The 25,955-nt window shown below is 45.6% G+C and overlaps 2 protein-coding genes across 2 annotated transcripts; one reads left to right on the top strand and one right to left on the bottom strand.

Annotated features, from left to right (window-relative positions):
- Nucleotides 1–1,193: 1,193 nt before the first annotated feature.
- LOC119441449 (carboxypeptidase D) lies at nt 1,194–7,701 on the bottom strand. Its single transcript, XM_037706102.1, has 2 exons — nt 6,674–7,701; nt 1,194–1,536 (listed from the first exon to the last, which is right to left on the bottom strand). Exons 1-2 carry the CDS (start codon nt 7,699–7,701, stop codon nt 1,194–1,196), a joined length of 1,371 nt encoding a protein of 456 aa, XP_037562030.1.
- A 9,212-nt stretch (nt 7,702–16,913) lies between these two features.
- Nucleotides 16,914–22,943, top strand: LOC119463771 (respirasome Complex Assembly Factor 1-like). The gene is made up of 4 exons (XM_037724599.2): nt 16,914–17,147; nt 17,621–17,724; nt 19,038–19,167; nt 22,709–22,943. The coding sequence occupies exons 1-4, from the start codon at nt 17,043–17,045 to the stop codon at nt 22,748–22,750; spliced, it is 381 nt and encodes a 126-aa protein (XP_037580527.1). The 5' UTR covers nt 16,914–17,042; the 3' UTR covers nt 22,751–22,943.
- The last annotated feature ends 3,012 nt before the right edge of the window (nt 22,944–25,955 follow it).

The following is a 25,955-nucleotide window of genomic DNA, read 5'->3' on the forward strand; positions in this document are numbered from 1 at the left end:
GGCCCTTATCTTTTCGTGGCATGGTGCTCTTACCAAAACGGGGAATTACCGCAGTGGACGCGCATGTATTCTTGTATAACACGAGGAGGAGGAGGAAATAACACGAGAAATTCCCGAAATGCACGCCGCATGTGCAGCCGCCATCACACTTAACTCGACCACGCATACCACAATTCTAGCACACATTTTATACTGGTGCGGACTACAGCAACCGTTTTAGGAACGGCATGCATGTATCTATATACTCGAACAGAACCGGGCGTGCACGCATTAGTGCATGTAGTGGTGCGCAATAAAATAATAAAATGAAGTAAACACTGCAGGATGTCACGTCCCACACTCCTCCCTGGCCTCGCTCCCATGCAACTATCCTGCAGCATGCAGATCCCATGGAACCGCCGCGCGGGTATTGTTTTTTTTTTTTTTTTTTTTTGTTTGTTTGTTTTTTTGTACCTCTGGAGAACCGCAAAGTTTCGGCTTGTTTTTGTTGTACGTGCCTTTGACGAATGCCCCCACGGCCCCCTGCCCCTCCTTTGCTACGTGTTTAACTAATTGACCTTGGTTTAACTATTCAAAAAAAAAAAAAAAACTCATGGTTTCGCTCTCGATAGAGAACACCGAGAAGGATACTATAGGCATTTCCTCTATAGCTTTTTAACCCAAGAGTGAACGGGGAGGGCGTCGCTCCGTAACACTTACGCCTTTGTCCGAATGGAGGACCCTCTACAAACGTGTCTGACGATAATTTTTTGGAAAGTGAACAAGGAAAAAAAGAAAGCACATGTGCACAATTGCGTTTGTTTTGCGACTGAGTCCACCAAGCCATACATCACGTGGTCTTTAATGCGTTTCGCTGCGTCCTAACACTATGTTACCGTATAAGAAGTCCTCTGTGCAGCTTAGAAGTGTGGCAAGAAACGAATCTATTATATATTATCGCAAAGGGAAAGATCATCGTTGCAACGAACTTGCAAAGTGCAGTTTCCAAAGCGCGGAAATCAGTGCCCAAGACGCCTCATGCAAATTGTTTCTTAGGAGCGTGCTCAGACGTTTCAAGATTCGTCTTAGCTATAAACTCCTGAAGTAAGAGAACGTCAAATTGTGCGCATATCACGGTAGAAGTGTGGGGAAAATGCACGGAGCTGTCGTCTCTCGGGACAGGCGCTCTTTGTACACAGTAATTCCTTGCGTAGTCAGAACGAAGTCGAGCAGCCACGGCAAGCCGCGACGACGCACAGAGCAAGCGCATGCACCAGTACGCACAAGCCGTAGCCAGCAACGACGCCGACCGCTGACGCCGTGTCAGCACTGCCGCCGCGCTTCTCAGGAATAGTCTTCTCGGTACTGTAGCTGTCGATTGGGAGGATCCTGGCTGGGTAGAGGGACGGTCTCATGACGACCGCGATGGGCGCTTCCTGCTGTGCGTACTCGGGCACGTTCACGGTCACGGCCGTCGGCAGGTAGCCTTTGGCGCTGACAATGAGCGTGTAGCTGCCGGGTTGCAAGAGTCTCCAGAACTCCCCTTGGTCGGTGGACCTGTCACCAAAGACGACCAAGAAAGAACGACGCTGGCTTGAAAGTAATGCTGCCTATAATGTCCGGCAGCACCCGTCGAAGGAGCCACCGAAGAAATATCCGAAAGGAAATCATTAGCACACGCTGTACAGTGTACACTGCAGAAAAATCATCTACATGACTTCCAAGCTGCTACTCTGCACTTTACCGACACTGTACAGAGACGGATGAACTTGCAGCAGCGTCGCTTACTCGCCTCTTGGTACTCGCAACACGCGGCAACAATACTAAATGTATATGTAGAGTCGACCGATTCTTTAACAGTACCGCGCGAACGTCGACTTAGACTGGCCAAGCGGCCAGCGCCTTCTAACGGCGCGAAGCGACGAGATCAGCAACAGTAGCGCATGCGCACCAAGTTCACTCGAAGCGCATGTTTCGCCTGCTAGGCTCTTCCTACCAGCACGACACAGCCCCTGGCACGATTAATTCGGCGCAAGCTTCCCGGCTTATTGAAGGTAGCAGGATCGTGTGCCCTTGACTTGCGTCCTTTTTAGAGCACAACTCTTAGGTGCCCGTTCCTGCGTTGAGCGTCGGCGTTGGCCTCGGCGTCGCCGTCCCTTGTAACCGAGCGTAGGATGAAAGAGCGAATGTGAAGCCCAGCGGGAGATGAAAGATGGCGAGAGCGAAGAGAGTGCAAGGAGGAAAGCGGACGAGGAGAGTATGGCGAAAGGGTGAGGAGGAAAGCGGAGTGCCGCATGAGACACCCTCAACGACGGCGACCAGGCATGTGGTGGGCGCTATGGTAACAAAGCGCTGGCGTGGGCTTCGGACCCACTGCGCATGCGCAACTTCGCCTGCACCGCGCCGCCAGAGAATTAAAGTCCCTATATAAGAAAAGTACCGCCATCCTTTGATCAACGCCGCTTCGCTCTCTCTCCTGTATCTCCGATTGGACGATGATAGCGCGAGCATTGACTTCTCTCTCTCTCTCTCTCTCTCTCTATATATATATATATATATATTCCGCCTCAGAGCCATGTTCAAAGTCACTCTGCGCAGCCGCAGTCTCTGGTGGAGGCGGTGGCGCGCGCCCGGCCTGAAAGCTTCAACGTGGACTTTCTAGGGCCGCCACCGTCGACTTGCTTTCGCAAGCAAAAAAAAAAAAGCAAGCGCTTTAGGAGAGAAGGCGGCGGAGGAAAGAGTAGATTGTGGTACTTTTACTATATAGGGACTTTACAGAGAATGCGCTCCGCGCGCGCCACGCGTTCCCGTGTTCACGCTTTCTTTCTGAACAATGAGCGACGCAACTGGTGGAAATGCGTCGTCTGCCGCTGCTGCTAAACGAGCTGCCCTAGCAGAGGCTCAGCGCCGCTGCCGAGAGATGACCCTGTCGTTCAGAATCAAATTATTTACCACAATATATCGCGAATTCAAAACACCTAAACAGCTGCGCTTAAACTTCGCATTAGGGAGTATCGTAATCATCGGTGAATTCTTTTTAGATGCGAAGCATCTTATGGCGGGGGCTTTGTCCGTCCTACTTCCCGCAGCGTCCCACACCCCCACAGCGCATGCGCGTCCCCTCCCCCTCTCTCCTCTCCTACGCTCCCCCCTTTCTCTCCTCTAGGAATCCTCTACTGTACGGAGCGGCGCCCGCGTGCCGCACCCCCACAGCGTCTGCGCGTCCCCTCCCCCTCTCTCTCCTCTCCTACGCTCCCCCTTTTATCTCCTCTAGGAATCCGGAGCGGCGCGCATGACAGGTGGTACGACAGCTGCATACTCCGCTGGGGGCGCCACGGTAGTTCCGCGGTATGAAAATTACGAAGCGCGCGCGCCTCATTCTCTCTCCTGTGCAGCGCCGCGATGAGCGCTCGGGCCGCTGCCGCGAAACCATCTCCCGCTCAAGCTAACCATAGCTCCCCGCTGCTTCGCATCCACACGTTTCCCTTTAGCGGGAGATGGAGTAATTTTTTTAGCGTGTGCTGCTCTAGTGCGCATGCACAGGAAAATAATGAACAAAACGTGTAAAGCTCCAATGCAACTGCATCATAGGGACAAAAAATAGTATAGCGCAAGAGGGGATTATCAACATTTCGATCTAGTTTCGAACGTGGTTCATCAACTATTTCTCTTTTCTTGCGCACTTTGTTCTTTACCTTATGGTGCATCAGGACTACAGCGGCATATGTTATAAAAGCTTACGTAGAATCTCATCTGAATGATGCGTAAGCATTTCTTCTTTCTTCTTCTTTCTGGGATCTTACGTGCCAAAACTAGTTCTTTATGAGGCACGCCGTAGCGGAGGGCTGCGGAATAATTTTGACCCCCTAAGGTTATTTAACGTGCACTACAACGCAAGCATACGGGCGTTTTTGCATTTTGCCTTCATCGAGAGGCGGCCGCCGCGGCCGGGATTCGATCCCGCGACCTCTTGCTCAGCAGCGCAACGCCTTAGCTACTGAGTCACCGCGGCGGGTGCGTAAGCATTTCGTATTAACGACGTGGTGTTGAGTGCTCACACTCAACACTGCTGGTAATCCTAGCACTGCTCAGCGGCTGCGGTCGTCTTGGCGACGGTAAATGCGACAGCGCTGCGGCGACACTGCGGAAGGCGGCGCAATGTGAACTGGGGCGGTATTCTGTAAGAGTCTACCTAGTGGGCTGTCCATTTCGGCGGCCGTTGATTCGCTGCTGCTTGTCGTGCAGGAAGGAGACCAGCCAGTCTCCTTCCAGTCTCCATCCTGCACGTCAAGCAGCAGCGATTCAACGGCCGCCGAAATGGACAGTCCACTAGGTAGACTCTTACAGAATACCTCCCCTGGTGAGGCAAGCAAACTACTGCAGGTGGCGGCGCTAGGTGCGCTGACGACCTTCCGAGCCGAAGCCACGGGTGCTCCACAGTTCTGGCTTACTAAAGGTGTGCCTAGTGCATGCCTGATTGCGCATGCACACGTCATGTTGTTGTTGTTGTTGCCTCAAAACATGGCTCGTACCCACGAGGGGGATTGGCCACACGTCATGTGGTCAGAGAGACGCGCTCGTGCCACTGCTCGTTGTCGCTAAACGTGTTCGTTGTCGTCTTTTTCCCCAGCTGGCTCCGATGCCGCAGAACATGCCAGCGTTCCCATACTGCCCCTCGCGCTCGTGCCACTGCTCGCGCGTTCGTCGTCGTTTTCTTCCACAGCTGGCTCTGTATTAAAAGCGATCGTCTTACGCGGAGGACGGACGGACGCTCGGACAGCTTTCTCGTTGGGTAACCATAGAAATGCTTGCGCATTTAAAAGACGCGTCCGGGTTCACGCGCACTTGCTGTTTCCGATAACCAGAGAAGCTTCTACTGAGTTAATCGCGACAGGGGCTGTGGGAAGAGCCTAGCAGACGAAACTGCGCTTTGAGTGAACTCTGTGCGCATGCGCTACTCTTGCTGATCTCCAATAGTAATCCTACAGTTCACAGCTCTACTATAGTGAACTAGATGCTCTACCAACTGAGCTATCGACGGAGCCCTTGCTAATCTCGTCGCTTCGCGCCGTTTGAAGGCGCTGACCGGCCGGCCAGTCGACGCTCGTACGGTACTTTTTAAGAATCTGTCGACTGTACAACATTCATAATGCAAAAAAGGTAACGCGTGCAGACACGGACACCAGAGAAAAGAGAAGTGGGCAACACAAAGAGAAGTGGACAAAACAAAAGAGGAGTGTTGTCCACTTCTCTTGCCTCTAGTGTCCGTGTCTGCACGCCTTACCTTTTTTGCATTATGAATCCTTATCAACTAGCTCAGCTTTCTGTCAATGTACATTACTTGCGCAGGGCCATCATGTGCGTAAAGTTTCTATACGCTGTGCTTCCGTGAAAGCACAAGGATGCTTGAAAAAATAAAAAGAAAGCAGGAGACACTTAAAGGGGGAAAACAAAAATTACAACCTTGTAAACTATCTTTTTTGTCGATTACACACACAAGCACAGAACAGACACAACTGTGCCCACAGGTAGCAAACTCAAGTGCGATTCCTTGTCATTCACACTGCTTCTCACAGTATTAAGAATATCGTTCACCATGTTCAACTTCGCAACCTTTGTAAGCTTACAAATACTAGAAGGTTGCACGTCCTGGGGACGTAGTCTCGAACAATCACTTTCGGAGATATCACTTTCGGTGCGCACCTATTGAGCAAAACCGGTTGAGCTGATTGGCTGGTTGAGAAAACCGCCCAAATCATTCAACGCTCCCTGTTCTACGTCACACGAAAGTGATAGTATCGCCGAAAGTGATCATCCTAGAATACCACCTCTGGCTGCGAAATACGACAGTCAACTTGTTACAATGTGCACAAAGTATCGTGTGTAGGCTTCCTTTGTCTTGTGGCAAATAATACCCTGAACAAACGGGGCACTGTCTGAATGATAGATTGCCGCAAGCCATAAAATATTACTAAATATAAAATATCATCCGGAGATTTTCTTGCTTTATTGCTAGACTTGTGGTCATGAACGTTAGTCACAATCAGCTGACGCGTGATTTTATCAAAGCAGACAGCAAGATTTGGCGGTATGAGTGTGAGTTCGCCCTCTTTATCAAGTGAGGAATTAAAGCTTCTTGGTCTGTCGGCACTTGTCCAATATGAGCTGCGACTTACTTTTATCTTTAGTTGCTTTTAACTGAGTATGAAATTAATTCACGGGTGTCACGAAAAAAAAAAAAAAAAGAAACGAAAGAAAAAAGTCTAGGCCACGGCGGCCGTGGGCGAAATGCGAAAACACCCGTGCACTTAGATTTAGGTGCATGTTACAGAATACTAGGTGGTCCAAATTTTCTGGAGTCCCCCACTACGGCGTGCCTTATAATCAGATATCGTTGTTTTGGCACAAAACCCCATAGAAAAATAGAAAAAAAAAGGGACTACCCCCCCCCCCCCCGCCTCAAGCCCCTGTTTCCTATTTCTTGTCCCCCCCCCCCCTTCCTTTTTTTTTCTTACTTTTCTTTTACTCATTCTACTTGCGCCAATGCGAACACAACGTCGTGTAATACCTACATGCGAGTATTACACTTAACTAGCCGTTGCACCCTGCACATGTGTTATTTTCAACTTGTAAATTATACCAAGAGAATAAATCGTGCTGTGTGTGTTTTCTGGCATAGAGCGCAAAGGGTCACCTGAACCCCACGTTCCGTTCGCGGATCGTCAGCACGGCTCCTGGTATGTGAGTGCCGTCAGGACCCTTGATGTAACCTCGGATGGCACGCTGAACTTGTCCCAGCAGATGAATGATTGCGTGCTTGTTATCCATCCACAGCCTCCGCAACGTGTCCTCGCTGGGAACCCTGCAGCAGGACAGTGCTAGGTCCACCGTGAGGGTACCCTCACGCACGTAAGCATAGTCCTGCATCAGGCCGGGCCTCCTCTTCCAGGCTGCCGCGTTGATGACACCGCCGGGAAAGCCCCCCAGGTGACCGCCGGGGCAGATCGGTGTGCCCTTTTTCATCTGCTGGTTGTGATTTGCATAGCTGATCGAGAGGTTGCGCATCACGTCCTCGTCGGGAGCCTCGCTGGGCGAATCCTTGGCGCTGTTATGGAAGCCATACGCCACGGCGATACCACCGTCGCCGCCGCGTACGTGCGCGCCCAGCACAAAGCTGCCCCGTTTAAGCCACTGCATCACCAGCTGCACCTGCTCGGGCATGTGGGCCTGGTCGGTGAACTTGTGCGACTTCTCTTCGAAGTAGTCCGGGAAGCCTTCCAGCTCACGACCATGGTCATCAGCCGAGCAGTCATCCTTGGGGGTCTCGTTGACGGTGGCCGGCTCGAGCCAGAAGAGTATATGGATCTCACTACTGTTGACGACGCGCGCTACAGCCTCATTCCGGCCGTATTCGTGCAGAAGGTACGACGCCAACTTGATAAGCAGCTCGCTGCCAGCGGGGAAGTCGGCCAGCAGGTGCACGCGCGGCACTAAAAACTGCCGCCGTGGTGTCCGAGAGATGACGAGCACGTACACGGGACTGTTCGCCACTTTTCCCACAATCTCGAGCCGGGTGAGATTACTGAACGCCTCGTGCAGGCCCTGCACAGCCTCGCGTCGACCCTGCCTGCTGTGGTAGGTCAGGTCCTCTGTGTCGTCGGCGGCGACCAACGCGCACCAGCTGACCACGACGTGCAGCGCCAGCAAGCTCAAGCGCAACATGGCAGCGGCCGGCGGCGAACGTAAGTTGTTGTTGACCTGAGTGGTCGTGGCGCATACCCACCGTGGGAGATTGACGATGATGCCTCATTTAAAAGGCACAAACCCACTGTGGAGGATAGGCCACGAATCGGGTAGTGATATGATCAAAAAATAATAATAAACAAGGGAAAATAAATTATTCATCGAAGATGAGAAAGACACGGATAGTAAGTTAAATAAAAGTGTATAATAAGGTAGTGAGCCTTGCAAAGACAAAAATAGTAACACGATCGTCGTATAAAAATACCTAAACGGTAGACATAAAGGAGTAAGTTAAATTTTGAATAATATGATTCATAATAATATTACTATGAATTTGTGTTTTTGCTATTTGAATTTTCTAAATTCATAATTTAGTGACGGAGAGTTAGCTAAATCAAGTAAAATGGGAAATGTTAATTAGGTAATAATTTTGTGTCACAGAGGTAATTATAAATGGTTCGGCAAACGTTCCTGTGGCTGTATCCTAATACCGTTTCTCCAAGTGATAATAGAACAGTACTGCATAAAGGCAGTCCTAGATTACGTAGCGGAATTTCCAAACATCGTTTTCGTTGAGTAGAAAACCGCCAACACGATAGTAAAAAGTGATCGATGGATCCCGGTTCGTTGCAGAGGTATCATAAAGGGGATACCGCCAGACCACATCTGCGCAAGTATAAATTAAGTGGCGGAATACGGCAACGTGACCTGGGCCGCTATCTTGTATGCGTTCGAAAAGTCGACGTCCGGTTTCGTCTCACGCGATTGCCCAGGCCGTGAGCAATCGCCCATATCGCGGCTTACAGGTCAATATAGGCCAATCGTGTGAGGCGAAACCAAACGTCGGCTTTTCGAACGCGTGCAAGATAGCGGCCCTGGTAAATACTTCGAATTGTCGTTTAAGACACCATTGTCGGTTCCAAGAATAATTTAGATGCATAAAGTCCGTAGATTTTTCTAATGAGAGGCTTTTGAGTCTGTCTTTGGTCAAAGAAAACTGTCTAACCACAATGATATACGCAGTCGCCGGCAACACAGATATCACCGGACCATTTAATGAAGCTTGTGCTAGAGAATCAGCTATTTCATCAAGATGAATGTCACGGTGGCCTGGTATCCATCCTAGATGAACTAAACTTAAGTTGGGTGGAGCTAATGCATAAAACGTGTTCAAAGCGGTCCAATTTGTAAGCGCGTTAAGCGCGCTGCATACAGAAAGAGAATCTGTGACGATAACAACACTGCAGAATAAAGGGGCAACTTTCGCAAAGCAAGAACTATTGCCAAGAGTTCGGTCTGAAAAGTTGATACATGATCTGGTATATAGGCGAAGTGAAAAAGACCAATCGAGGGATGGTGAGTAGATTCCCACGCCTGCCTTCTCTTCACACGAGGAAGCATCAGTCGCTATTACATTTATTGGGAAATTGGCCAAATATTCTTGCAAAAGGGCATTCCAATATGTTGGAGTCAGCAATTTAGCGTTATTGGTAAAAACGTCTGCAAATTCAATTTTGAGTGACAACGTGGACCTATCAAACGGAATGATTTTCCTAATATGAACATTTAAAGGTGATAATTTTGCCTGCACAAAGACAACCTGTGGGGTATGCAACCGTGGCCACGTGTTCTCAAAAAAAGAATTTGGTTCACAAATAAATGCGTAAAGTGTACGTCGTAGAGGAGATCCATAAGCTCTTAAGTATGTTTGAACCGTAAGCATGCGGAATCTCGTGTGAAGAGAAGGTAGGCGCGCTTCCTATAGTGTAACACATTGTTATCAACGTATTTAGGAAGACCTAAACATATAGTCGAAGAGCTTCTCTCTCTAAAAGAACAGTTGGTCTTATTTTATATTTAGCACTTCCGGAAAACAAAACACAGCCAAATTCTAGAATCGGTCGTATGTACGTACGTACATACATACATACATACATACATACATACATACATACATACATACATACATACATACATACATACATACATACATACATACATGCATGCATGCATGCATGCATGCATGCATGCATACATACATACATACATACATACATACATACATACATACATACATACATACATACATACATACATACATACATACACACACACACACATACATACATACATACATACATACATACATACATACATACATACATACATACATACATACATACATACATACATACATACATACACATACATACATACATACATACATACATACATACATACATACATACATACATACATACATACATACATACATACATACATACATACATACATACATACATACATACATACATACATACATACATACATACATACATACATACATACATACATACATACATACATTCGACCCGCCGTGGTTGCTTAGTGGCTATGGTGTTGGGCTGCTGAGCACGAGGTCGCGGGATCGAATTCCGGCCACGGCGGCCGCATTTCGATGGGGGCGAAATGTTGAGGACAGTTTTCAAGACACTTTTCAAGACACGTTGAAACACTGTGAGGACCGTTTTCAAGACACTTTGAAATTTCTGCTAATTGACAACAGTGTGCGCCGGAAACTCTAAAGAAATAAGAGGGCATAGTAGACCAGGAAGAGGCGGCAATCCCCGAACTGGCACATGTTAGATCCAATGCTGATTAGAAAGATCTTGAATTAAACGTAACTACTTTCGTGTTTAAGCTACAAAAATTTTGATTAATTGCCCAGTCGGACAATCGCTTTCAACATGAGTCTGTTTTGAAACCCCCAAGACACATGAAGCGAGTTAAAGTCTCCGACTCTCACAATTTCTTTCCTACAATATTTGACAACGGTATCAAGGTAACGAATGTCCTGAACACGATCGGGAAAGTATACATTAACTAAAGAAAATGGGGAACAACCAGAAGTAGTTACATCTATTGATAGTATCTCGCACTCCGCAGACATATGTATACTGATAGGATAGTTTTGCTTTGTGGCATATTTTAGTTGGTATCAAGAAAGCAACTCATCTACTTCTTGATGGACGGTCCAATCGAAATAAACGATAATTTCTTATGTGAAAATTTTGGCCACTTGAGAGCCAAGTCTCCTGCAAAAGAATAATGTCAGGAGAAAACTGTGAACAAAGATATATTAAATCTGTAGCTCCAATTGCCATGAATCGGGTGGTTAAATTTCTACTATTTTTTTTTTTTCGTCCTTGCGTGCACACGAAGTACGCGCCAAGCCAAAGCACATGGTGCTGTGCAGCGCTCTGCTAAATTGATTAGTCGGCGAATGAGGAGTAAAAATAAAAATGTGGGCTGATCCAGAAGATTGTGCCAGAAGTGCCTGTGAAACAGTGCGCAATCAGTTATCGTTTGACACACCCGCTCTACACTTCCTGGAAAAGCACGCCGGAGTTCTTCCACAAGTGGCGATTACGGCAGAGCTCACCTCACGATTACTCTCGACCATGGAGGAAGGAGGCCTGGTAGCGGCTGTCTGACGATGACGGCATGACAAAGTGCGGCATAATCGAGATTGACTGAGGACCGTATGATTACAATACAATGATGAAGAAAGATCGACGTCGATGGAACGATGAGGGCGTTATCGTGACAACGGTATGACTACAACAGGATGACGCTATAAACAGAAGTGATGAAAATGACACAACGACAGCGTGACGACGAGTGTATGATGACGATGGCGTGATGACAACAACATGACAGACAAAGCTGGAATGACGACGATGCAACGACCACGATTGCCCGTCACCACCCCAAATTCATACTTAGTGGTGAAAGCTATAAGACAACTTGGACCGCTGGGTCGGAAAAGAAGGCGTGACACGACGACAACATGACGAGAGTCAGATCACGAAGCTGGAATGACATCTGCTGAACGAGCACAACGGCATCACTATGGCGGTGTGACAACCCTTTTCCCTTCCCCCAGTGTAGGGTAGCCAACCGGGCTCAGTCCTGGTTAACCTCCCTGCCTTTCATTAAATCATTTTCTCTCTCTCTCTCTCTCTCTCTCTCTCTATGCATGACGACTGCATGACGACGTTGGCGTGTACGACGACGGCATGACAAGTGTCGGATGATAAAGCTGTAATGTGACGTCGATGCAACGACCACGGCGGCATCACGACCACGAGCCCATTACCTAGTGGCCCAAGCTATTAGGCAACTTGGGCCACGGGGTCGAGGTAGAAGGCGTGACGACGGACGGCATGCTGTGGGAGTGCGGGTCGAGATACCCCAAGTTCAGCAAGGAGCAGTGGGACTCGCTTGTGCGTAGCCCCGCTCTAGACAAGCAAATCCTGCCTGTCCGGCGTGCCCACGACCGTGGGCTAGACCTGCCGGTCCCGACGTGGGACTAGCCGGGTGCGCGACGAGGTCGCGTCCTCGCCGGGCCTCCAATAAAGTTATTTCACTCACTCACTCAATCACTCACTAGGTTGGCGTAAGAAGATAGATAGATAGATAGATAGATAGATTAGATAGATAGATAGATAGATAGATAGATAGATAGATAGATAGATAGATAGATAGATAGATAGATAGATAGATAGATAGATAGATAGATAGATAGATAGATAGATAGATAGATAGATAGATAGATAGATAGATAGGCAGGCAGGCAGGCAGGCAGGCAGGCAGGCAGGCAGGCAGGCTCAAAACGTCTGAAGTAGACAAAGAATGCTATTCGCATTAATACCTCATACTGTAAATGACCTAATTCTCGCGGGGACGTAATATAGCGAACTTAGAAAGTGATCTGCAATTCGCAAAAAACTAGCTCTGCGAATGATTGACTGCTGCGCTAGAATATGTAAGCAATGATTTTTGTAGCGCAAAAAAATTCAGAAAAGGAAAAACGAGTGAAAGGAAACAGCAGACGGAAAGACAAGGGCTACCTACGCTCACAACTGTTTATTCCAAAGCAAGCGAACACTTTCAAAAAAAAAAATTTTTTTTTTCATTGCCTTTGGCAGCTAGTACAGTTCTAGTCCATGAGCTGGTCTACTCGAAGAGGCGGATACTACTTGCACAAAACATTGAAATGCATAATTTACTAATTACGAAACATTCACTAATTAAGTTTCTAACTAATTACCTTATGGCACATATTGCAATTTACAAGTTGTAGCGGGTGAGACTGCAAGGCACATACACTTGAAAAGAATTGTGTGGAGGACACCATCTATGAGATATGCGCCGTCAAACTTGCGGTACAAATGCACTGTCGTTCCACTTACTTCCTTATCAAAACGTCGTTTTATGCGTTCAAGCACAAAAGTAACTGGAATGCCAATGCATTTCTCTGCATAATTGGGGAATTAATATCTCGAAACTGGTGTCATCCTGACAATTCGTTCCAAGTGGGTCCGCCTTGCGAACTCCCCGGCTAGAATTTGTAAATTGCAGTATGTGCCATAAGGTAATTAGTCAAAACATAATTAGTGAATTCTTGTTAGTTAGTCGATTATACATTTCAATTTATTGCGCAAGTAATGTCCGCCTCTTCGAGTAGACCAGCTCATGGACTAGAATTGTGCTGTATCTGCCACAGGCAATTAAAACAAAATTGAACGTGTTCGCTGAATCATCTGGTATATACGTATGTACAGCGCCATTAATGCAAACTCGCTATAACAAGGTACTACGAAGCGCAGAAGACGCCCTTAACGGCAAGAACTTAGTAATCGCATTTCTGCATGATATGAAGTAATTAAGGTTTAGCTGACACAATCTTGGGAAGGGGGGGGGGGGGGGGACCACTTGCTGATTCTAATGTGAAATGCTTCTAACAGTTCCCGCGCAGTTTTGTCTTTACTTTTGCCCAGGATCCACCCGCATTGAGTACTCGGCACCATATTTAAATTTCAGTAACGTGGAAGTGGAGGTACTCGACCGGCTGATACGCAAGGCGTATAAGCAAGCGCTCGGACTCCCACCCGGAACGGCTACTTTTCGCCTCGAGGAGACAGGGGTGTACAACAACGCACGGGAAATCATTGAGGCCCAACTGGTAAGCCAGAAGGAAAGACTACTACGCACCATAGCGGGACGCTGCGTCTTGGAGCGTCTTGGATATTCCAGCGCACTGACCAAAATCCCAACACGAGCACAAGAAAATATGCACGTCTCACCGATTCCCGGGAACATGCACCCAAATTTCCACATCGTAGGAGACAAGCCCGAGCGCAGGCGCTCGCGAGAAAGTATGGAAACTACCCCAATGTCTTTTACGTAGACGCGGCCAGCACCGCAAGAAGCACCGCATTCGTCACCAGCGTAGTCGACAACCACGGGACCGAAATAAATGCGTCGTCGGTTTCCCGAGTGAGCGCTGCGTTGGCAGAGGAATTAACTAGCGATAGCGTTAGCCATCACGACGACACCGCACTGGGATTGCGTCATAGTTCTGACGGACTCACAGACGGCATGCAGAAATTATTCCAGGGTCAAAATTTCCAGGGCCGCACATCGCATTCTGAATGGAGCGCACCAGCTGCCACCATACATACAAATCGTGTGGACTCCGGGGCATGAGCCCTTACGCGGCAATCAGCAGGCACACGCCTACGCCCGAGCGCATGCACACCGGGAGCCGCGAGATGACCGCGCCGAGCAGTTCCATCCAGAACCCATACCATTAACCTACACGCACATCCTAAAACACTATCGCCTTTCACGAAGAACACTACCCCCACCGCATAATGCTCTGACGCGAGAGGAAGCCGTAATATGGCGAAAACTCCAAACAAACACATATCCACATTTGAGTTTTTACCACGCCATACACCCTGCGCTGTATTCTTATATATGTCCACACTGCGATCAATGTCCAACGCTTTACCACATGGTACGGGCTTGCGCAAACACACCACAGTTCACACCTATAACACACCCCACCGCACGGCAATGGGAGGCAGCGCTGTCCAGCTCCGACTCGACGGACCAGCTCAACCTGGTCAACCGAGCGAGAAGGTCAGCTAAGGCCGCTGGACTCCTGGACTGAGGGGACCACCCACTGCAGAGCGGAGGAGCTAGTTTCTCTACGCTCGCGTGCTCTTTTCATTAAAGTTTATTCTCTCTCTCTCTCCCATCACAAAAGCGCGGTTCACAGAGGCAAGTTCCGTTTCGAGAAATTTTGTGCCCGCGAATTATTCACGTTATTCAGTCCTCGCCAACTCTGATAATTCAAACACTGCATGGCCACTCATTTGTCACTAGTAAACAGCCGGTCGTCGTTTGAGGCTTTCATCTCGCACATCTGAGACCCCTCCTCCCAACAAAACAGGCAAATAAATAAATAAATAAATAAATAAATAAATAAATAAATAAATAAATAAATAAATAAATAAATAAATAAATAAATAAATAAATAAATAAATAAAACGATTGTTCACTGTGCTTAGGGTGCACCCGCCGCGGTATACCTTATAGTGGCTATGGCGAGCTCAGCAGCGCTGCTGAGCTCGTGGTTGCGGGATTGATACTGGCCGCGACGGCCGCATTTCGATGGGGGCGAAATGCCAAAAACGCTCGTCTAATAATCAGATCGTGGTTTTTGCTCGTGAAATCCCCATGCATGACGTGAAATTTTTGGTTTTACTTATGGTGCACGTTAAGGGTCCCCAGGTGGTCGAAATTGATCCGTAGACCTCCACTGCGGCGTCCCTTTATTTATTAGTTTTTTTCTCGCTTTTTATTTTTTGTTTCGGTTGACATTATCTTGGCGATTTCATCATGCATACACCGCCCCCCCCCCCTCCATTTAAGTAATGTCATTTGGTTCTTTAATTGTGTTTAATAACATAAATGACGGCCTGGATGTTTAGGCTCCAAGAGGTGTGTAATATATCTATAGCCTCATCGTTGTTTTAAGGATTCATAATGAATAACGAAAAGATGGAAAATTTGTGTTCCATTCCTGCAAACCGATGAGATGTTACTGCTCATTAGGAATTAAATGATGCCTGTAATAACAGTGCAGACAATGATACCGCTTGAAGTTTTCCGGCCATTGTTAATTTCATGTCTACCATGCCCTCAGCCAGTATTAGGAGGTATTGCCTGAGAACTGATAGTTGGGCGAGTTGGTACGTATTCATAGTGAAATATTTAGCGGTGAAATATTTAGCGTGTGTTTCTTTTCGAAAATAAACATATGTGAGTAAGCGCTCGTGTGTCCCCCTTCACTGTGTCCTTGTCTATTGTGCGCGCTAAATATTTCACTAGGTATTGCCTGAACTTGCGCTCTGGTGCACGTTTCCGAAAGTTTCTTTATGCATAGCATGTATTAAGGCACTGATTGCAGCTATGCTTAGATCCGAAAACCAACAGCGTGCGTAGTCGCGTCGAGAGATGCACACTTTAATATATATGTCCGATTTGAAATAAGAAGAGAAAGAAGAAACGTCTGATAATTTTGTTTGAAGGTCCAGTTCTAAAAGGTAGCTATTCGGAAAGTATCAGGAAATTACTAAATATTCGAGTGAAATTTCATTCATATTTGATTTAGTTTTGAAACTCAGTACTTGCTCACCTCTAGTTGTATCTTTCTTATTGATCATGTATCAACAGTGGATTATTGTATGGAACGAATTAAGGTATTAAGTGTTAATCTTGCCATAAAATGCGGGTAAATATTGTGCTCACAGAAGCCTCAGACGTGACTAATCTGAGACTCGGGAGCGTTGCGAAGCTGACATCTTTGCTGGTCGCCATTCTATGGTGAATTTTCAGATTGCAGATTTTCCAGAATGTTCAGAAAACATCCTTTCGATGGTAGTCTGTTACACGTATGTTGTGTCCTCCGTGTTCTATTTTTCTTTACCGAATAACATAAAATCAAAGTATTACCGTATAGCCCATCTAATGGGTGTTTGGGGTTAACTGATGTCGGGTTACGTCCGTATGAGTGGTTAATGTCGGCAGTTGCCTAATGTCGCGTCTGGGTGCAATAGTGGACGTGCCAGACGTGCGTGCAGATTATCACTTCAAATAACGCGCCGTTCGAAGGCTGCAGAATATGCGCATGCTCAACGTGACAATTTTTCAGTAACAGGACTATGCTTTCAAAACACGAAACAGACATAACTTTGCGTGCAATTTATGTTACTGCAACCTTTTGTTTTTATTTTTTATTAGCAACTATTGTCTAGATGCGCACCGATAGAGGGATTGTAAAGTTTGGTGCGAGAATCCAACATGAATCAAGATGGCTCGGTCGGCGTGTTGAGCGTGAGGAAGTTTCTGAGCTAACAAATTTTCAAAATCTTTCTTAATACAGCCTTGCAAAATAGCAGCAAAAAATGAATCAAAGGCGGAAACAAGTAGAGAGAAATGGCCATGCTAAAGGAAACTTATCCTCTGTATGGGTACGAGCGTTCACGCCGAACTCCGAATGGCCCGACAAGGTGAGAGATGAAATCTTCGTTTGTTCTTTCCTTCAGAGCGTGGTTGAACATTTTGCATTCAACGCACGTCTTTGCAAAGAATGGAATTTTGTACACATATTTTCTAAGGTGATTGCAGTGCACTTGTAGACGCTGCAAAGTTTGTTGTGCACTGTTTGCACGAGCGGTTACAGTAATACTAGTATGTATATAAATAAAGGTATGTGACGAAACTACAAAAGCTCTAACTAAAGTGTTGTCCAGATTGTCTGTTACGCAAGCTCTGACGAAAGTGTTGTTCAGATTGTCAGCTCTTTTGTTCTTGCTTTAACCAAGTCTCGCGCGGCTGAACAAAACAAAGTTGGATCTGAATTTATGAGCGGTTTGGCGATTGTGAACGCTGGTGTTCGTCGCCATGCTTCCTCGCCAACGTCCCACATGAAATGTGTTGTTGTTTTTACATCTTGCCATCTTTTTCATGGGTTAACTTGCAGGACGAATTTCTCGACGTCCTGTACTGGTCACGACAAATCCTCGGAATTCTCCTTGGGCTGGCGTGGGGCCTGGTGCCACTTAAAGGATTCTTAGGAATCGCATTGTAAGTATGCCGCAAAAGAATAGTAAGCAAAATACAACTTTAGGGTACAATTTTGTGGTAATGATGCATGCTTGATTCACTTCTGTTGCTATTCTAATTTTGCGTATTCCTGATTCCATCTTCCACTTTCATTCGGCATTACTTATCTAAGTATAATCATAAAGGTGATCAACTTCGCAGCAGCTCAAAAACCATCTAACCTTTATTTTCTTTCTGTTATTGCGGTATTTTGACGTGATTAGAGTCGGGACAAATGCTTGCAATTGTTTTGCCTTTTCTCGCCTACTTGTGGTTTAAGCACAACCCCCTGAAGGCTAGCTTTGTTAGTGGAGTACTTCATGGGCTAAACTTAATCATTTGGGACATGTGCCCTCGTCACATCAATAGAACAAGTGTCACTTATCGTGGTAAGACTTGTACGAGTTGAAGTTTGTGTGCTACGCCACAAAATATTTAGAATTTAATAACTTTTGAAGCATATCTATTTACTTATCTACTATGTACCCGCAGCGAATATTAGTTTTGTAGCAGGAACTACATTCCTTCTTTGACAGAATGTCCACTGGTATGGCTTACCAGTACCAAAAGATTGAAGAAAATCATGCATGAGCTGAAGGGTGACAACAATCCTGTAGGAGTTTTATTGTTTAATCACCCTAAAATGAAGCACCTTGCTATGTTACCAGTAGTTTGTTGTGCTTTTTACTGGCACTGTCATGGCTTTGGTATATCCCAAATTGGGCTGTATGTACCTTATTGGAAGCACTAATATGTCAGTATCTGTCCACAAAATAAAGTGAAGTGGTTCAGCATTTGATCCCTGATTTTATAACATAATATGCTGACCAACCTACAATCTCTTTGAATAACTTCTTTATAAGCTGTACTGCAAGCATGCAGAAGCTGTGCAACATTGAATTGCTTTAAATTTATACTCTAAAGACATGGATAACTAGAAAGTGTTTAGTTGCGTTGAGTGATAGTGTTCTAAAAAAAGTTATTGGCTCCCATTGCTTATGTATCAGGTCATAGTTGTTCCATTATTGTTGCTTTTTCTTGCTTTCTGCTTTTCAGTATTATATCACATTGTGTTGTTATGCTGCACTTAGTGCCAACTTGAGTTGGTGTAGCTGTGTTCTGTTTGTAACGCAAGCAGCGCAACAACTCCAGAGTAGAGTGTGCCTCAGGCTGGCTGCCATGAATGTATCCCGTGTCCTGAATAAATCTACTTTCTCTCTCTTTTGTAACAAAAGCAGTAGGATTCCAAGAGTAACTGTGAAATTTTAAGTTTACTCATTATTTCTTTTATGCAGGTTCTTCTGTGTTAACACAGTACTTGTGTATGGCTACACGAGCTCATTCCAAAAGGTGGATGATGAAGAGTATGGTGGTGTGTGGGAACTTGTAAAAGAAGGTTTTGTCACATCATTTGCAGGCTTTTTGGTAAGTAGTTTGAGCAAAAATTCCTTCTAAAGCACATATATATGTTATGCAGATACGGCTTATGTAACACAGAAATTAATGAAAGTGTTCGTTTTGCAATTGCTGCAGTGTTTAGAACTAAATTTTCTGCTTCAAATATGAAAATTTATGCATCTAAAGGGTCTTGAAATTCTAATTCAAGCTATTTATTTTAAGTAGGCAGGCAAATATGTGAAGTGTTTGCATACAAGAATTTCAGCTTTTCAACCATTTTTTGCCATAGTTGAAATAGGTGCTCAGAGCCTGTGATATGCAAGCTTACTTCAACTGGCAAACTGATTATACTGTGTACTGGTGGGTTATGAAATTTTAAATAGTGTTTCATTTTGTATGTACTGTATTGGCTTGCTATAGCACAGGGATCACAAACATGTGGCTTGCAGTGCTCTTGTCTGCAGCTTTTAGTCCTTCTGTGTGTTACCTCCTCTGCCACTATGATGACCTCAAAAGGCTTGTTCCCCCTCTGCTGAATGTGTCATTCTGGCTTGCAGTGAGCAAGAGCAAGCTACATCACTTGCAAACTGATGGCTTATAGTTTGGGGCGCCTTCCCTGTTGCCTTGTTTTAGTTGTAGTGAGAGATGTTGAATTGTTTGAAATATTTGAAACATGCTGCTAAAAAAAAACATTAGGACCTGTGTCGAAGAGGGTGAGAAAGTCGGATTTTTGGTTAGTCATTTTTAATCACAATGAAATGTAGTGAAACAAGAATGAAGGAATAACACACACAAATTGCTTTAACACTGTCTGCTTTGTGTGTGTCGTGCATTAATTCTTAAAAATAAACATATTCAACAGATGTTGGATTCTGTCAGATACTGACAGATGGATTCTGTCGGAAAAACTCTTGGTTTCACCGATGTAAGTGGCGGGCCACATAGAGCATCACACTTTGTAAACAATCCCCTGACATTTCTCCTTGGACGGTCGGTCCTTTGGATGTGGGACCAACTGGTTGAGGGTTGGCACTGGCTTGTGCACAGCCTTGACACCTTCTTTCGCCAGTACCCTCGAAAGCTGTGCGCTAATTCTGGGAACACATGGAATCCCGATGCATGACGGGTTGACTTTGTCTCCTATGTTGCCGGTGAAAGGGGGTAAAGGGGCGAACTACCTTTGTGTCCTTGTTGCTTTACGTGTGTCATTTGTTCATTCTTGTGTCCTTGTCCTCACGTTGTACTACACTTCATCGTGATTCTGTATTGAAATTCCAAAAATGTTAGTATAGTCAGTGACAACCTAAGAATGCAGTGGCAAATGCACTGCTGTGCAACACCAAAGAAAACTTGTATGGATGCACCAGCCAACAATGTTCGCTTGTTTCTGTGATGTCATGGCAGAGGCGTACTTCCTTTCAATGACAGCTTCTCTTGGGAACTGTGTTTCAGAGTGTGGAGGGCAGGAGCATCGCAGTGTTGTGGGCGGAGCTTTTGCTGAATTTTTAGGTTGGCACCGAGTGTAGTTGGGTTAGGGGCCTTATTTTTTAAAGATTCCACTTTTCTCAGCCATTCTTCCGGGTGGCTGATCTCGGCTATAGCAGCAGTGTGACGGCATCTGAGCCAGTGACGAAGGGTGAAAGGAATGGAAAATTAAATAGATCATTATAAAATGTGGTCACAGATTTCCTTTTTAGCCTAAGGACATCATAGAAAGCAGTGGTATTCTTGCTGAACAAGGGAGCTTATGTTCCAGTGGATTTTTATGTGAGAACCAGAAGTCAACTGGAGGTGCAGCTCTTTTTTAAGAGCAGAGTCAAAGAAAGTGCTAAGGCAAGAGTCGTAAAGGTGATGTCACCATGCACACTGGTTCCCATTGTACTTGAAACAACCTGCATAATGGCTTAGGTGAGGCACTAGTTCAGCTTTTGAATAATATATCACGATTATGGACAATTGTTACGGGCATTAACATAGGCGTTAGAGCCACTGTGTGTGCCTGTTGCATTGTTCAGGGACTGAACTGGTGCCAACTTGCTGCTATTCTGTAGGCTGAAAGATAATTTTGCATTCAAGCATGTGCTCTCTGTATGACATTGTGCTTACCATGAATGATTTTCCTAAAACAAAAGTACTATACTTGGTATGTATAATCCCCTCAAGAGCAAAACTTCTTATGCATTCATGATGCTGGCACATTAATTATTGATCACGCATAGGTTGGCAATGCAATATCAAATTTGTAAATGAAGTTAAACAAATGACATGCAACAACAGATGTTACACCGTGGATGTCTTGACAAGAGTTCCATGGGGGGGGGGGGGGGGGGGCAAATTGCTCAGAAACTGGCTTGGAAGGCTCTTTCGTATTTATCGAAGATCAGAGGTCATGGACTGAGCAGAAGGCCGCAGGCTATCTGCCTGGCTTTGGCAGCACCATTTTATTAGAGGTTAAATGTGACGATGTCTGCTTGATGGTATTTCTATGCACGTTCAGGAAAACCAGCTGGTTCAAATTAATATGAAGTTCTGCACTGCAGCATGCATAGCCATGGCCCACATTCATCTTTGGGGCATCATTGGTCACTTTAGGGATGTGGTAGAGGGCCTCGAAGCACCCTGCCTTGGTGCTGTGCTTAAAACCTGAAGTGTAGGCGAGACTGGAGAATAATCAGAGGGGCTGTTAGAAAGCTAGCATTAAGGATGCATGGAAGAAGCACAATTGAAGCAGTACAGGGAGACATAGCTGGGGCGTCCTTCGGAGGCTGAGCAGAATCTGCTTCGAATGACTGCTGTGGAACGTGAATGAAAATTAATGGGTGACTAGGTTATCTAGGTACCTGTATAGTGAAAGCATTGACTGGATTGAAGCGGAGAAATAGAACCAGGAAATTAACCAGCAAATGTTATGCTAATGGGGTGGACAGTGGACTCCATGGCTGTCATGCAAATGTAAAATCGGGGATGCAGAATACAAATTCAGAATTCAATGATAATTCAAAGGGCAGTGCCCATCTGTTCGAAGCTAAATCAGGGTGTCTGTGAACGCATATTTGTAGGAGATAATTTTCCAATGAAGACGACTCGAGCATAATGTGTGGAAATGGTGCAGGAACTATTGAGCATATTCTGTAGGTATGTCATGGTATCCATCCAGCTATAAATGTGAAAGCAATAGGCTTGACCGAGGCGTTAGGTTTTAAGGACATTAGGGAAAACAGAAATGAAACGAGCTGCAGAGATTAGTAAAAGACAGCTGGAAGATTGGTGGTGCAATGAAAGGAACTTTATACTGTAAATAATGTAGCTTAGAGTATAAAGATATTGAAAGGTTTAACGGCCACAGAAAGTATTAAGGAGCAAGCCTGGTGACATGTGCCACTACCTCATTTCAAAGGGGATGCTCATATGATCATCTTCACATTACCAGCTCACCAGATGTCCTGTATGATGTGGTTACATTAGCTTGTCATTATGTTGTTTAAACTTGGTGGGTCATCACCTTTCTTTATTGTATGTATTAGCATTTTGTCATATATGTAACCTTTTTATTTGTTTCTTTGCTCAGGTAACATGGATTATGATCTATTCTGCAATGCAATATGACTGACGTGTTTGTGACCAGAAGGACTGGTGGTGACGTGTGTGGTCGCACAATTCTTCCATCCATCTGCGTTTAGGGCAAGGCAAAATGGACATGTGAAAGCATGTGGAAGTGGTTCTCGCATATTTTTTTTTTTTTGTCACTAGCACAACACATGTCTTATACACGTTGCATACAATAAATCTACAAGTTTTTTAGAGATGCTCAGAAGTGTATTGTTGTGAATTTAAAGCGTCTGTTTTGGTGCTGTATGGTGGAATTGGTGTGCAGAACATTACTCTGCACCCTCTTTTGTGAAGCAGCGAGAAAGAGAAGCAAATGCATGTTCAGGCATGTATTGAATGACACTGTTGTAATTTCTCCTCTTTTGCAAAATTAATGAGCGTGGTGTTTGGCTAACTGCAAACACAAGTTGTGCCATATTACATCAGATTAAGCCACTGCTTTTTCTTTTAGTGCACAAGATAAGGGTTCGCAAAGCATGATTCTTGATTTGCTGTGATCCCAGTACCTCCTGCAATACATTTGTACAACAAAAATTTGTTTACTAGAAGTTATTGTAGACTGCTCATGTGCATTGTTCAGTGGCCCATCTGTAAGCTAATTTAATGGAAATATAAACAACCCAAGAACTTGCAGATGCGAGTTTCCACTGGGATGCCTAAGCAGATCTGCAACTACTGTGCACCTGCCGTGGTGGCATAGTGGCATTGTGCTGCTAAGCCTGCGGATGCACTATCAAATCCCAGTCGCATTTCTGTGCTAGCGAAATGCAAAAACGCCCATGTACTTTGCGTTGGGTGCACGTTAAAGAACCCCAGGTGGTCAAAATTAATCTGGAGTTCACCACTACAGCGTGCTTCATAATCATTTCTTGGCCGAAAAGAAACCTACAGAATTAAAAAAATTAAAAATTGAAAAACTTCTGTGTGAATTCTTTAGTTACAAAAAAAATTTATATGCTTAAAAATTTTATTCACGATTGTTCAGGCTTTAACTGACCGTCGTAATCAAACTTGCATGTACAGAGTGTTGCCTAAATAAGAGCACCACCTGTACACGACTCTCTCAGCCGAACTGCTGGCTGATTACCCCTCAAATTTCATGGTGTGTGCGTGGCTCCATCCATCGTCGCCATGGTGAAAGGTGTGTTCCACCTAGCAGTGTCATGGTGCCATCATTCTGGTTCAGTGAAGTCAACATTTTTTTTTTCTTTTTTTTGTGGCAGACGTGCGCACTTGGGTTGTGAATGGAGTAGGCAAGTAATGCTTGCAATTATGGTATAAACTGAACCTACTGCAAAATGCTGCCTCAGCGAAACGTTAGGGGAATCTCCCGGCGGTTTAGCTGGAAACGTCTTGTTTAACTGACACTCCTATTTCTGCAACTCTACAGTCGAGCCTAGATAGAACAAACATTTTCATTCCACAAAGTTTGTTCTCTATATTAGAAGTTTGTTATAATTGAGCTTTCCCTCAAAACTACTGGTAAAGAACTGAAGGCACAAAAGAAATGCTTTATTACCAAAAACAATGTGTACTGCGCTTACTGGCAGAAATTGTTATTTTAAGTTGTGTAAACCAATAAATCATTTTGGAAGTTTGTCTATCTGTTAACATAGTTGCAGGTGAAACCCCTAACCATTGTAAGGGGGGGGGGGGGGAGGCATGGTCAGAGGCTTGCTAGTTTCTTGGTCATCCTCACCACTGGGGGCATTCATTTCTGGTAGTTCACGCACCTCTACAACAATTGCTTCATCAGAGGTGTTCTCCGAGACATCTACACCATTGTTAGCAGTAACAACGACATCGCATGTTCGCCTGCAGTTGGCAAGAAATGCACCGACGGCCCACACTTTTGACTTCTTAGACAGTGTCTTATCAGAAGGGACTGCCCACTTTGTGAAACCCGCATTTTTTAGAGCGCAGCTCTTTTAGCCGCCCGTTCCTGCGGCGAGCGTCGGCGGCGTAACCGAGTGAAGAAGCTGAGCGAAAGATGAAAGAGCGACGCGGAGCGGAAGATGAAAGACGCGAGCGCGAACGGCGGAGACCAATGAGAGCGGCCCTTTCAGTGACGTCCGCGCGGGAAACTGATTCATGCATGGAGCCTTTCTCCATGGGTTCATGCGGACACCCGCTCGGTGCATACTCGTATCTGGTCTCAGCCGAACCGCTCGTTTCGTACTATCGTCTGCTCGCGTCAGCTTGCGCTTGTTTAGATCGTCATGGTTTGCGATTGTTTTGTAATCTGGTTGTATGCGCGACGCGAATTGTGTAGTACTTTCTGTAAACCACGCGGCACCAGCGATTTCACTGGACCCTTTGACGAGTCTTGTACACAAGCCGACGCGCTTGACCCGCAGATCAGATTTTCGACGATGGCCGACTCTGCTACAAGTCTCTCTCAAATTTTTTTGCCTCAATATATCGCGAAATGAAAATACGTATAGAGCTGCGCTCAAATTTCGCATTGGGGAGCATCGTAATTGTCGGTGAATTTTTTTCTACATGCTTGACCTCCTTCCTCGATGTCTTTTGGCATCTAGAAGTGAGAGCCTGAAGACATGGAAATTACTGTCATGTTCATGGATTTGTCTAGATCGTACACTTCGGCAATCCATATTTCTTGCACAGAACACCATTCTTAGCACTACGGTCAATCTGTTGAAGAATTGCATCGTGAGTTCCGGTGTCACTAACATTTATGTTCCTTGATGTCGAGCATCCTTGCGACATCGCGACCCATGTGCCAGCGAAAAAAGAAACTCAAACAGCCCATGCGGTAGCCCAAAACAGACTGAAAAAACGAGAAAAAAAAAAAAAAAACTATCTCCAGAAGAATGGATTTCTCCACGCTGTTCAGAAGCATTAGCAATCCGAGCACTAAAACTCAGAAAGGCAACGTGTCTGGCAGCTGTGGTAGCCTGTGCGACGCTGTTCAGCCTTCAGCCCTGCCCCGGCTCGTCGAGACGCCACCGCTCCACGGTTCATTCCATTAGTTGTAACCGAACTGAGCGCGGTAGTGGGTCATTATGAGTGGCCGGCTCGTCATAGGCGTCTTGCGAAGCCCTGTGGGTGTTGAGAAACTGTTCGTAGTAGCCGAAGGTTTGCTCTAAACGGGCTCGTTATTAGTGGACTCGACTGTGTATTTTTTGGAAGCACAGAGACTCTAATTTTTGTGTGTAACATTGGGAGTGCTCATTGATAGGTTG

The sequence above is a fragment of the Dermacentor silvarum genome, chromosome 1 (assembly GCF_013339745.2).
Source record: "Dermacentor silvarum isolate Dsil-2018 chromosome 1, BIME_Dsil_1.4, whole genome shotgun sequence".
Classification (NCBI taxonomy): Eukaryota; Metazoa; Arthropoda; class Arachnida; order Ixodida; family Ixodidae; genus Dermacentor; species Dermacentor silvarum.